Source organism: Garra rufa, chromosome 22, assembly GCF_049309525.1.
Source record: "Garra rufa chromosome 22, GarRuf1.0, whole genome shotgun sequence".
Taxonomy (NCBI): Eukaryota; Metazoa; Chordata; class Actinopteri; order Cypriniformes; family Cyprinidae; genus Garra; species Garra rufa.
In genome coordinates, this window is record NC_133382.1 from 37,181,549 (window position 1) to 37,195,476 (window position 13,928).

A 13,928-nucleotide genomic window follows, 5' to 3' on the forward strand; every position below is an offset into this window, starting at 1 on the left:
CATGGCAGAGGTCCTGGCATTTGGCGCTCTTTCTCTCAAACGCTTGCACACAACCCTCTTCCATGGGACTGTAAGTTCGATGAGGGTGATCTTCTTTGCCTCTTCAGACCACAGTACTGCATCTGGCCTCAGGGTTGTCTGGACAACCGGGGGGAATTGCAGTCTTTCCCTCAGGTCTACCTTCATTTCCCATGATTGGGCCTTTTGCAGCAGATTGGTTCTTGTTGTTACTGTGGTTGGTGGCTTTTGACCCGCTCTTACAAACTTGATTGATGGTATTGCTCTCCCATGTGGTTGGTGTTTCTTGTGTCTCTCCTGCTCCAGGGTGTTAGCGAGTGTCATGAGCACCTTGTCATGGCGCCACCTGTATCTTCCTTGGGCAAGTGCTGTTTTACACCCTGACAGGATGTGTGCCATGGTACCCCTCTCCCCACAAAAAAATAAAATAAAAAATGTATATGCCAAATTTGAAAAAATGGCACAATCTAGTAAAAAATGGCAAAAATGTCAAATTTGAAGCTTTGCTGATAGAAAAATTTAATCATTTTATAGTCAAATAGCCTTGGGTTAAAAAATTTCAGTTTTTGTATTATATTTTTGTCCTTAAGGTCCTGAGTGTGAGTTTTTTGTACGGAGGGTAAAATTGCTTTTTTGCTTCACAAGGGTTAAGCTCAACTTTCATAGGAATTAACTTAAAACCGCTACATGCCAGTGGAAATGCACTGTTAGACGAAGTGAAGACAGCAGTTGGGTGCAAATAAGGTCAACATTGTCCTGCTACTAATTAGATTCAAACATGAGCTGTATAAATGTGAAATTTAAACACCAGTAAACAGAAATGTTACAAATGTTTTTAATTCATTCTCTTGGCAGCACCAAAGATATTCTACCCATTCAGTTCAGCAGCAGGAGACACAAGAAGTCCTGCTGTTGAAGATGGAAGCTCCTCTGTTATTCAGCTGCTGAGTCCGTTTCTGTTCTTTGGTCGCACATACCGGCAGATTTATGTAAGAATTTGATTCCATCTTTATTCTAGGTCTGCATTTGAGTGGTGAATGCTTTATGAACACATCTGGTATCAGTGGTTTTGACAGTATTTCTCATGTTTCAGGTGAATAATAATGGACACCTCACATTTAACCAGGATTCATCAGCATATACTCCCTACTCATTTCCCTCTAATGGAAGTCAAGATATAATCGCTGGTCTCTGGACTGACCTTGACAACCGTGTGAAAGGTGTTGTTTCATATCAGCAGTACACTAATGGAAGTGTTCTCACAAATGTCACTCAGGATATTAACACATATTTCCCAAATCTGAACTTCAACGCTTCTTGGGTCTTTGTTGCAACTTGGAATAAGGTCGCTTACTTCAACTTAACTAACACAGTAAGTGTGATAAGCCTATTCTTCTCAAATGCGATTGTTTTCACTTTATCCACATTTCAGTTTCAAAAATCTTTGGTAACACTTTATAATAACGTTCAGTTGTAAGTCTTTTATAAGTGATTAGTTAATGATGAAATAATCATTTGCAAAACATTCACAAATGATTAATAAGTGATATGCTAACAATTTGTGTATGTTTTGTAAATTAATTTATTAGTCAGTTACAAGGTCATTTAAAAGTAATTAGTTAATGATAAACAAATTATTTACAAAACATGACTGTGTTTATAAATTATTAATAAATGATATGTTAATTTTATTTTAAGTAATATGCTAACAATTTACCAATCTGTCGTAATTATCTTAAAAATAGCATATAATAAAATAATCAAACAGATCCTTAGTAAATAGTAAAAAAAAAAAAGACTAGTTAACCCCTTAACTGTCACCCCCCATTTTTTAAAATAGACTTGAAAGTTCACTATCCAAACTTAAATTGTTGTAATCCATGAACACTTTGAAATACCGATGTAAGGTAGGTGACTTTTTTGTTAAGAAAACAATCAGCAGATTATTGCAGAAGCGGAAAAAAGTAATATTATTAGTATTAACAAATTACAGAAGTTTAAATTTACTGTAAAGAAAATACACTATGCAATTTTTATTATATTTTATATAAAATACATATTTTACATAACAGGTTTTATCCTAAATTTAATATCAATTTGAAGCCTTACATCTAAATAAGTTATTCCAAATTTTAAGTTGATATGAAAAAAAAAAAATGTTCTAAAGTGTAAACAATTCATCATTTGTAAATGTGTTACACATCATTTGTAGATCTTTCTTACATGTTAAAATGATCTGGTGTATATAAGACATTTACAACGCTTTCTGCATCCCCTAATCTAAAGTGTAAACTACTCATCAGTTGTAAATGTTTTACAAACCTTCTGGTTCCAGGTTGTGTGTGTATCATGTCGGTATAAAGACCTTTGAATAATGAGTCAAACATTTACAAATGATGAATTGTTTACACTTTAGATTAGGGGATGCAGAAAGATTTGTAAATACTATTCATGATGCGATCTTCAGAGAAGGATAAAAATGTAAATGACTGATATTTTAATTATTTTTAAGTGACAAATGATATATTAACCACTTACTAAGGATCTGTTTGATTATTTCATAATATGCTATTTTTTTAAGATAAATTAGGACAGATTGGTAAATTGTTAGCATATTACTTAATAATCATTTGTAAACGTATAATCCTGTTTTGTAAATATTAGTTCATCATTATCTAATCACTTGTAAATTATTCATAACTTAATCTGCAAAACATAGTTAAAAATACTAACATATCACTTATTAATCATTTATGAATGCATAGTCATGTTTTGTAAATGATTAGTTCATCATTAACTAATTACTTGTAAATTACTTGTAAATGAATTAACAAAACATACACAAATTGTTAGCATACCATTTATTAAACATTCATGAATGTTTTGAAAATCATTATTTTATCATTAACTAACCACTTATAAATGACTTACAACTGAACGTTATTATAAAGTGTTACCAACACTTTTAACACATTAGACCACAAAGACAGAGAAAATAATAGTAAAATAATAAACTGTAAAAATATAGTTTTTCAGTCAGTAATGCTCATACAAAATAATATTCAGTCATTGAAAATTTTAATTTTGTAATAAATAAATGCAGATCAGAACAGTGAATGCTAAGTTTAAAGTGATTATATTTTTCCTTTTATTTTTTATTTTTGCAGGAAACATCCTTTCAAGTGCTTTTAATTTCAGGCAGCAATTATTCATTTATTCTGATGAATTACGGTGACATTGCTGTAACTGATCATCCAGTGCAAGTAAGTAAATACTTGTTTCCTGTATTGTGAACAAATTGTTACTAGTCACTATTGCATAAAAAATATAAACTCTTTAAATATTATTTATATGAATATTTTTTTTTTGCATACTTTCAGGCTGGTTATGACACAATAAACTCCACACAGTACTTTGTAATTCCTGGATCAAACAGCGGCAGCTCCATCTCAAACCTCAGGAACTCCAGTAATGTCAATGTTCCCGGTCGATGGGCCTTCAGAGTGGACAGTGGATCAAGAAACAGCATCTTGAAAAGTAAAAGTCTTATAATGTTTTGTTCAATTTCATATAACCCCATAAAGTTTTAGTATGATTAATGTCAACAAATACAAATAAGCATTTTGGGTGTTTATGTGTGTGTTTTTTTCCTTTTAGACAATGTAGTTGGATTTCAAGTGAGACTTTCCTCATTTTCAGACCTAACACAGAGTGGCAACATTGAAATAGTTTTACAGCAAGTATGTCATGCTTACTACGAATATTTATACAAAATATGGTGCTAATACAGAATGCATGGAAGCTTTGATTTGTTTGTCCATCTGTGTTTCAGATGAAACAGGAGCTGGTCAAGTTCGGTCTACCAAACAGCATCGAGCTGAAGTTAAGAAAACTGCAAAAGATAAAGCCATAATTTTTTCTCCTTCAGGAAAAAAGTAAAACTGGTTTAGCATCTGACAACAAATATCCCTGATGACTAATGAAGTAAAAGCTTCCATTTTTCTTCAAGGTGGATTCATTTAAAGGATTAAAAAAAGACACAAACCAGTATAAAAGTATAGAAGAGGTCTGTCAGTAATCATCACTGATCCTCCTTTTTCTCTGCCCATCAATCATGTTGTGTGTATCAAATGTCAGCTGATGAAGTTTAAACTAACAAATCTTTAATGAAAGCAAATCTGTTTTATCTCATTTACCTTCATTAGAACCAGAACTTATAAGGATACAAAAACTCCACTAGTATAATGTACAGTATACTTTGCAGTGTACATCTGACAAATGCATCAGGCATATTATCTCAATGCATGATTCTTCCTACTTGTTTCTGTCCGTAAAATCACTAGTATTTTAATATGGATATCTAAATTTGTGGCTTAATAAAAATAATATTGTTTGACTGTAAGTCAAGATGCCTTTATTTCTAGCACATTATACAAAATATAGCAGAATCAATGATGAAAACTTGTGCTGTTTATCAACTCAGCAGTTCCACAGAAGGCAGCAATGCAGTTATTCATCTCAAATCAGTTTGATGTTGCAAAATGAGTCAATTATGCAACAAATTCAGCTATAAAGCACGGTTACAGAATCACATTAGTGTCTTTACTCAGCTCAGTTCAGTTCAAGTTTGGTTTTTATCCAATGTGTCAGTGCTGTCAAAACTGATAAACCATGAATATCAAGTGTCTTTTAAAGCCCAAGGCGAGGGTGTCAAAGAACCCAAACTCGACTAAGTGATAAAAATGCAGAAAAATACCTTGGTGACATGACGCTTAGTTGTGGGATACAATCTTAAAAATAAAGGTACTTTAAAGGGTTTTATTAGAGCGATGCCATAGAAGAACCATTTTTGGTTCCAAAAAGACCATTCATTCTAAGGTTCTTTAAAGAACCATCTCTTTCTGACCTCAGTATAATCTGAAGAACCTTCTTTCACCACAAGGAATCTTTTGTGAAACAGAAAAGTTCTTCAGATGTTAAAGGTTCTTTATGCAACAATTTAGGCAAAAAGGGTTCTTCTATCGCACCGTGAAGCCATTTACAATTACAAAATTTACAATATTGTGACACAACTGATCTATAAAGCATTATGAAAATCAGCTGTTCTGACATACTGTTATTTTTGAATGCTGGTCTAGCATATCTGTCAACTACAAATTTCTGTAAGGCACAACACTTGGCTTAATTTTTTTCTACAGTATGTCCAGTACAGTATATATATATTTATAAATATCAATTTGGCCATGAACTTTTAAATGCATAACTATGCCCAAAAAAAAAAAAAAAATCTGATTTCTCTTCTAAACGATAGGAGGCCGAATTAAAATAAATGTGAAGGTTGTGACAAGATGATTGATAAGCCAGTTTACGGTGACGGAATATGTGTAATTATGGGACAGACGGTTAAAGGCTAAGGAGTACACCAATATTGCATCATTTTTGTCACACTGAATAGCAATAATTGTTATATTTGCATTATTGTAATCAGTAGGTATAGGGTTGGTATCTAATAGGTAGCAAATTTAATTTATTGTTTCTTTCCGGCTGTAGCTGTTTCCAAACCCCAAATTCGACAGAGGAGTCCATCAAAGACTGAATGATGTATTATTATATGAATTGACAGTGAACGCAGAAACTACAGTATCTTGAAATGAAAAAGGCTCATCTATAGATAATTAATAAAAAAACTCAAACACCCATATCATGTTTCTGTATGATTAGTGTCAACAAATACAAATTAGTTTTCAGATGCTGTGTGTTTTTCCCTTTAGAGAATGTAGCTGGATTTCACCTGAGGCTTTCCTCATTTTCAGGCATAGTCGCAACATTGAAATGGTTTTACAGCAAGTATGTCATGCTTACTATGCATATTTATACAAAATATGGTGCTAATACATGATGCATGGAAAGTTTGATATGTCCATGTGTGTTTTAGATGAAACAGGACTGCCAAACAGCATTGAGCAGAAGCTAAGAACAGTGCAAAAGATAAAGCCGTAATTACAGTCTCCTCCAGAAAAAAGAAAAGAAAAGAAGTAAAACCAGTTTGTGTAGCATTTGACAACAAATATCTCCGATGACTAATGATGTAAAAGCTTCACTTGGTTTCATTTAAAGGTTTACAAAGGACACAAACCCACATAAAAGTATCACGTGCTGTGTGCATCAAATGTCAGGTGCAGAAGTTTAAACTATCCACATCTTTAATGAAAGGAAAACTGTTTGTCTCATTTACCTTCATTAGAAGCATAACATATAATGTACAGTATACTTAGTATACTAAGTCACTTTGAAAAAAAGTGCCTGCCAAATGCATCAATGCTATTTTTTATCTCAGTGTTTGATTCTTCTAGCTTCTTTCTGTCTGTATAGCATTTTTAATATGGGCATCTTAACAGCTTCACAGTAATAAACAAGAAAAAAAGCTGAATCAATGATAAATGATGAAACGTATGCTGTTGATCAGCTTTTACAAGACAGTGTCATTGTTCAGCTCACTTCGGCTTAATGTTGATTTAGTTGTAAAGTAAATCAATTATGAAAAACAATTATAGAAGGTGGCAATGTGTGCAATTTATCTCAAAGCAGGTCAAAGTTGGAAAATTGGTCAATTATAAAACAAATTCAGCTGTTGAGCTGCCTTACATAATGACAGTAGTGCCATTGCTTAGCTCAGTTCAGTTCAAGTTTGGTTGTCACCCTGTATAATGCAGTCAATCCAATAATTGATGAATATCAAGTGGCTTGAAAGAACCCAAACTCCATCAAGAGACAAAAATGGAGAAAAATAGTGTGTCTGCAATTACCGAATGGAAATTTCTTTTACTTTTATCCTTTGTTGTTTGCATGCTTTGTGGTTTCAGGTACTATTTCCTTGCATACAACTGACTCATTATGTTTTCCATTCGATCGTTTAATCTAAAATGTCATTCTAACAGCTATTTTTTCTCTGCTTAACTGCTTATAAGAAGAACAGACTGTTTTAAGTGCATACTGCTTTGATATGTACACGTGTGTCCATACTGCTTAACTTTAGATAATATTCAGTAGAACTTGCATAATTTTCAGACTGTGTAAACTTACATTTCTGTCTTTTTAATCTATATTCATGAGAAATGAATTCAATATATCATTAAACAAAATTTAGAATAGAATTAACTTTATTGAAGTCGTGACCAATTAAAAACAGACGTGCAACTAACAGTACATTCTTCTTCCTTCCCGGAAAAGTTTACTCATAAACTTTGGCACATTTAAAACCAATGGAACTTCCTGCTAAACCACATTCGGTACAAGAGCAGCTTGGAAGAAGCAGACTGAGGTAAGCAATTATATAAACTAAATTATATAAATATTATATAAATTATATAAAACTAGAGATGTAAGTGTAACTGTATAGAAAAGGGTGTGTAAAGTTTTGAAATCATGAATTTCAAATAAAAATCTAAAAAAGCAAACTAATATTGACTGATAATCAGTATATTTGTCACCTGTTATTATAACAGTGTGTGTTACTACAGTACACATTGTGGTACACATTAAGATAAATATTTACAATAGTCCAGTGTTTGATACCTAAATATTAGCTGGTTTTAAATTGCTGTGAATGACTCTGATTTGTTGTAAGGGTTTTTATTAAGGGAGATTGTAGAGTGACATTGTTGTAACTGCATTTATAATAATGAATGATGCTTTAATGCTCATTACAGAAGAAGGACTTCTAACCTACATTCTGTTTTATCCTGAATCATCATGAGACTTTCTGCGCTTTCACACCTGCTGGTGTACATATCAGTCCTGTCACTCAGTAAGGCTTTGTTCCTTTTTGATTTTCAGTGTTAATGTGTTTGTAAAAGAAAATCTGATTTGTATTTTTCTGAATTTACTCATCTCTCTTTATCTTTAACAGCCAGTGCACAAACAACTGTAATTCCATTACCAACATCTGCAACAACGACAATTCCATTACCAACATCTGCAACAACAACACCTGTGACAACAACAGCATCTCCAACAACATTAATTCCATTACCAACATCTGCAACAACATTTGCATCAATAACATTTCCAGGAACAACATCTGCGTCAACAACACTGGCAGGTAATTATGGACCTTTGAATTAGAATTTGATCTTTGGTGTTAACTGAATTAAAACAAAAAGGACCTCTGGCATATTTTATGTATCATAGAAATTGTTAATAATCTAAAGCTGGCATGAAACAGTCGTTAAGACTTTTTTCTTCCCTACTGTGACATACATCAGAGTGAAACTGTTTCTCGAACAAGAAAAAATGTAGGGCGGGACTTAATTTTGTCCATCAGGAACTGAATGGATCGTTGTGGTTTGCTACTGGTCGGTATTTCATGTGATTGACAGGTTTTCCCGCCCTTGTGCCGGTAAACACTTCATCCAAACAGAGAAGAGATGTTGCCGCAAAGAGGGCAAGGAATGAAGATTATGAGGGGGCATGAATAAAAAATTAAATAAAATAATAATAATAATTATATATATATATATATACAGTCAATCCCGAAATTATTCATACCCCTGGCAAATTCTGACTTAATTACTTTTATTCAATCAGCAATTTTTTTTTACACTGGAAATTACACAGGCTTCTCCCAAAAGATAATAAGATGATGTAAAAGAGGCATCATTGTGGACAAATATTTCTCAGCTTTTAATTTACGTTAGAACAAAAAGTGGCATTTCCAAAATTATTCATACCCTTTACAAACTGTCACAGTCTATGGGAAAATACCAAGTTCTATACCATTCCAAACAGTCCAAGCTGTTCTATAGCATCCTAATTACCGCTGTTTTAATCAACTCAACAGGTGAACAGAAGCTCTTTGCTGTTGGTTTGTGGACAGTCATGGCTAAGACAAAGGAGCTCACTGAGGACCTGCGGCTGCACATTGTGGCTGCTCACAAGTCAGTAAAGGGCTATAAGACCATATCTAAATGTTTTCAAGTTCAAGTGGCTACAGTGCAAAGTATTATTAAAAAATACAAGACGTTACGCACTGTGAAAAAATCTCAGAAGACGTGGTCGGAAGCCGAAAGTGACACCTGTGCTGGTGTCAAAAAGTCATCAAAATTCTCAACAACATCAACATCAGGCAGTCTGCAGAGAAACTTGGCCTTGGGCACCAGTGGACATTTCAGCATGACAACGACCCAAAACACAGCAAAAGTGGTGAAGAAATGGTTAACAGACAAAAACACTAACATTTTGCAGTGGCCCAGCCAGAGTCCTGACTTAAATCCAATTGAGAATCTGTGGAGGGAGCTAAAGATCAGGGTGATGGCAAGGAGACCCTCCAACCTGAAAGAGCTGGAGCTCATCGCTAAAGATGAATGGGCAAAAATACCAGTGGAGACATGCAAAAAGCTGGTCAGCAATTATAGGAAGCGTTTGATTGCTGTAATAGCCAAGTAAGGCTTTTCTATTGATTATTGAGAAGAGTATGAATCATTTTGGACATGCCACTTTTTGTTCAAATGTAAATAAAAGATGAGTAATAATTTTTTCCACAATGAAGGCTCATGTACATCGTCGTCTTATCTTCTAGGAGAAGCCTGTGTCATTTCTAATAAAATAAAATAAACTTGCTGTTTGAATAAAAGTAACTTTAAGTCAGAATTTGCCAGGGGTATAAATAATTTCGGGCTTGACTGTATGTGTGTGTATGCCTGGATAAATAATTTATTATAAATACTGCAATATTCTATTTAAAAAACACACACGAACACACAAGAATGGTCAGTTTTGATTTCTTGGTGACATTTTTTCTTTTTCTTTATTAGGCATTACAACAACAGCATCAACAACAACAACAACCGCAAAACCATCAACAGGTAATTCCAGAGCTTTAAAGGAGACCTATTATGCCCCATTTTACAATATGTAACATAAGTCTCAGGTGTCCCTAGAATGTGTCTGTGAAGTTTCGGCTCAAAATACCCCACAGATCTTCTGTTATATCATTTTTAAAGTGCCTTTTATGAGTGGAAGCATAAACATATATCTTTAAAAGCAAATGAGCTGCTGCTCCCCACCCCGTTTTCCAGAACAGGGCAGTGTCTTTACAGCTTATAGGTCAGATAGTCTTCATTCAGATTCAGTCTACATTAGTTTAAATCCTTTAAAAAAAACTCCACTCATAGGTACAGTAGATCCCATGCCACAAGTGTAAAATATGAGTAGTAATTTCTATTATTAAATCTTGATATTGCTTCTTTTTTTTCACAGCCCTCCCATATGACCCTTGCTATAACTACACTGTGCTGGATGATTTACGGAGAGCCACCAGCAATCAATTACAATCATCATATTACGCTCAGTATACCTCTAAATTATTGTGTGACACTGTTGTCGACTGGGTCGGCTGGTATCGTCTCTTCATCCAGGGTCAGAGTGTTCAGATGCCAGACACATGTGTCGATCAGCTAAGCTGTGGCACTCATGCGCCACTCTGGCTGAACGGTTCACACCCACAAATTGAGAATGGAGTGGTGACTCGAGATGTCTGCGGTCACTGGTTGAATAACTGTTGCTTTTTCCGATCCAATCCAATTAGAGTGAAAGCATGTTCAGGAGGTTATTATGTCTATGAATTTGTGAAGCCAGTTAACTGCTATTTAACATACTGCGCAGGTAAGCATTCACTCATGTTTTTGTTAGACCATTATTAAGATGTGCCTTTTGCACATATGCAATTGATATTTGTATTTGTTAATCAATAGTAATTTTATTTACTTATTTTTTCTTCAGATGTTAGGAACATTACCATCAATAATCATACCGTCACTCCAGAGTCAACCTCGGCAGGTAAATGTAGTTTGCTATACCTTCTACTGACTGCTGAAATTGGGACGGGATGTATTATAAAATATGTGTCATTTAGTATTGGTGTGTTTGTTTCTCATGTCTTGTGTTTTTGGCTTTACTTATACTCTGTGTCATTTGTTGAGAACCAAAATTATGTGTCAATGGTCAGTGGAAACCAAACTCATCAACCTGTTGAGAGCTGAGTTCAAAGTCGCTGAAAATCAAAGTAAAATCTGAAATTAATGTGAATGAATTTCATCAAATCAACCTCCATTTGATGATAATAATAATGTAAGTCAGTAGTGTGTATGGCCCCCACATGCCTTTATGCATCTCTGACCATAACTAGGCCTAGCCAGACCATCAGTGACCACCTGACAAACTGGTCATTTTGGAGGACTTTAATCCATGAACCGAATGGGGTGCTACTGGCAGACATGCCAATTCTGGTGTTTTCTGGCAAATGCCAACTAAGCTTCATAGTGTTGGGCTGTGAGCACAAGTCTGACTACAGGACTTCAAGCCCTCATGCCACCTTTGTGAACTATGTTTTGGACAGTTTGGTCAGAAACATGCACATCAATAGCGTCCTGGTGGTCACTCTGGCAGTGCTCCCCCTGTTCCTCCTTGCACAAAAGGTGGTGGAACTGATTCACAATCACTTATGCTTCCTAACTGAACAGAGTGATAGGCTTAATGTACAGGTTCTGTATTTTGTTTTATCTTTATATTTATTTAGTCACTTTTACAGGTTGCACTGTTTGTTCAAAAACATTTGCAAGACCATAAAATAGAGATTTATAGTGGTTGAAAAATGTACACATCCATCATCAAACATGAGCCTCATGCTAACATCAGTAAACAAAAATATGTTTTGTTCATTCTTTTTGGCAGCACCAGCAATATTCTACCCATTCGGTTCAGCAGCAGGAGACACAAACAACACTGCTGTTGAAGATGGAAGCTCCTCTGTTATTCAGCTGTTGAGTCCATTTCTGTTCTTTGGTCGCACATACCAGCAGATTTATGTAAGAATTTAACTCCATCTTGATTCTGAGTCTAAATCTAATTGGTGAATGATTTACAAATTCATCAGTATTCCTCATGTTGCAGGTGAATAATAATGGACACCTCACATTCAACCAGCCTTCAAACGAATATGTTCCCTACTCATTTTCCACTTACGGAAGCCAGGATATAATCGCTGGTCTCTGGACTGACCTCGACAACCGTGTGAGAGGTGTTGTTTCATATCAGCAGTACACTAATGGAAGTGTTCTCACAAACGCCACTCAGGATATAAACACATATTTCCCAAATCTGAACTTCACTGCTTCTTGGGTGTTTGTTGCAACCTGGAATAAAGTCGCTTACTACGCTTTGACCAGCACAGTAAGTTTGATATTCTTCTAACAAATGACTTTAAGCTTAGAAAAAGTTCAGCAAGATGGACACTTAAGGCATGATGTACAGTCATGATAATAAAGATCTTTAATTACAGTGTACAACAAACATTCTGGAAACAAACCGAACACCTCAACAATTTTACTGCAGGCCTACTATTAATACAGAAGCACAAGATGAAACCCATTAAGCTTGATTGAAAATAGAAAGAGTACGGCAGTGAAATATGAGAGAAGTGAAAGAAGAGCCAGCCTCAAATACCTGGATTATTAGTGTGTTATTCAGCGTTGCTTATGACGACTGTTGTTATCAGAGAACAACACAACTCAATGCTGCGACTGACCAATCAGAATCATGTATTTCAGAGATCTGTGTAATAATGATCATAAACAGAACACTAATATATATATATATTTTTTTTCCATCTTTGCAGGAAACATCATTTCAAGTGGTATTAATTTCAGGCCGTAATTATTCATTTATTCTGATGAATTATGGTGACATTGCTGTAACTGGACATCCAGTGGAGGTAAATGAAACTTGTTTTCAGTATTGAGAATAAAATGTTACTATTCACTACTGTACAAAAGTATATGTACTCTATTATGTTAAAATACATATTTTCAGGCTGGTTATGACACTGCAAACTCCATGGACTACTTTGTGATTCCTGGATCAAACAGCGGCAGCTCCATCTCAAGCCTCAGGAACTCCAGTAATGTCAATGTTGCCGGTCGATGGGCCTTCAGGGTGGACAGTGGATCAAGGTCAAACAAAGGTAACCTTACAACTCACACATTACTATCAGTTTGTTCATCCTGTATTATACCCAGAAAATATTATTTAAAAAAAAAATCAATGTTATGACGCTTTCATTTGGCTATACTAGAAACACTCATGTACAACATATAGTATCAACAAATAACTCAACATTTTGTGTGTATGTGTGTTTCCCTTTAGAGAACGCTGTTGGACTTCAAGTGAAACTTTCCTCATTTTCTGACCTAACAGATCCTGGAAACATTCAGGTCGTTTTACAGCAAGTAAGACATAAACATGACTATTTATACAAAGTGTATTGCTATTGGAAAACATGGGGAAGTCTGATCTGTTTGTCCATCTTTATTTTCTTTTAGATAAAACAGGAGCTGGTCAAGTACGGTCTGACAAACAGTGTCGAGCTGAAGTTAAGAAAAGTACAAAAGATAATGCCATAATAGCAGTCTCCTTTAGGAAAAAAATAAAAGTCACGTGAAGACTAAACTCATTAAGGTGGTTTTATTGAATTTTTTTTAAAGAGATACATGCAATTGTTTTCCCATTTTATTAATACATTTCATTATAACCCTAACATTTTAACCATTGCTTTTAGAGCATTGTACCAATTTTTAGTGAGAATAATGTTTTAATTAATAATAATAATAATAATAGTGTAAGGAGTGAAATTATCTCCTCATGGAATTAAAATACAGTACGAACAGATGGAATGCAACCAAACAATAAAACTAATCTGAAGAAGGGATCTTCAAAGAGAGCAAACAACCCCACCCTGACCTACCCCCTTCTCTACTTTGAATTCCCCACCTCTCACTCTCACACCTTTCTCCCTAAAACTTTTGCCACATGTTATATCTTGTGAATATATTGTTTTTTCCCTTCATGTTTGGAAT

At 34.6% G+C, this 13,928-nt stretch overlaps 1 protein-coding gene across 1 annotated transcript; it reads left to right on the forward strand.

The window, feature by feature from the left end:
- Position 1: 1 nt before the first annotated feature.
- Positions 2 to 13,475, forward strand: LOC141297519 (dendrite extension defective protein 1-like). The gene is made up of 13 exons (XM_073827943.1): positions 2 to 70; positions 325 to 379; positions 874 to 1,007; positions 1,112 to 1,390; positions 3,186 to 3,281; positions 3,399 to 3,555; positions 10,276 to 10,680; positions 11,749 to 11,882; positions 11,968 to 12,246; positions 12,692 to 12,787; positions 12,886 to 13,036; positions 13,219 to 13,301; positions 13,395 to 13,475. The coding sequence occupies exons 1-13, from the start codon at positions 2 to 4 to the stop codon at positions 13,473 to 13,475; spliced, it is 2,019 nt and encodes a 672-aa protein (XP_073684044.1).
- The last annotated feature ends 453 nt before the right edge of the window (positions 13,476 to 13,928 follow it).

Bases quoted from the DNA above. Each gene is read 5' to 3' on its own strand.
- LOC141297519 (XM_073827943.1), top strand. From the start codon at position 2: ATGGCAGAGGTCCTGGCATTTGGCGCTCTTTCTCTCAAACGCTTGCAC. The intron at 12,788-12,885 runs GTAAATGAAACT...ACATATTTTCAG, and splicing joins TAACTGGACATCCAGTGGAG to GCTGGTTATGACACTGCAAA. The intron at 13,302-13,394 runs GTAAGACATAAA...ATTTTCTTTTAG, and splicing joins TTCAGGTCGTTTTACAGCAA to ATAAAACAGGAGCTGGTCAA.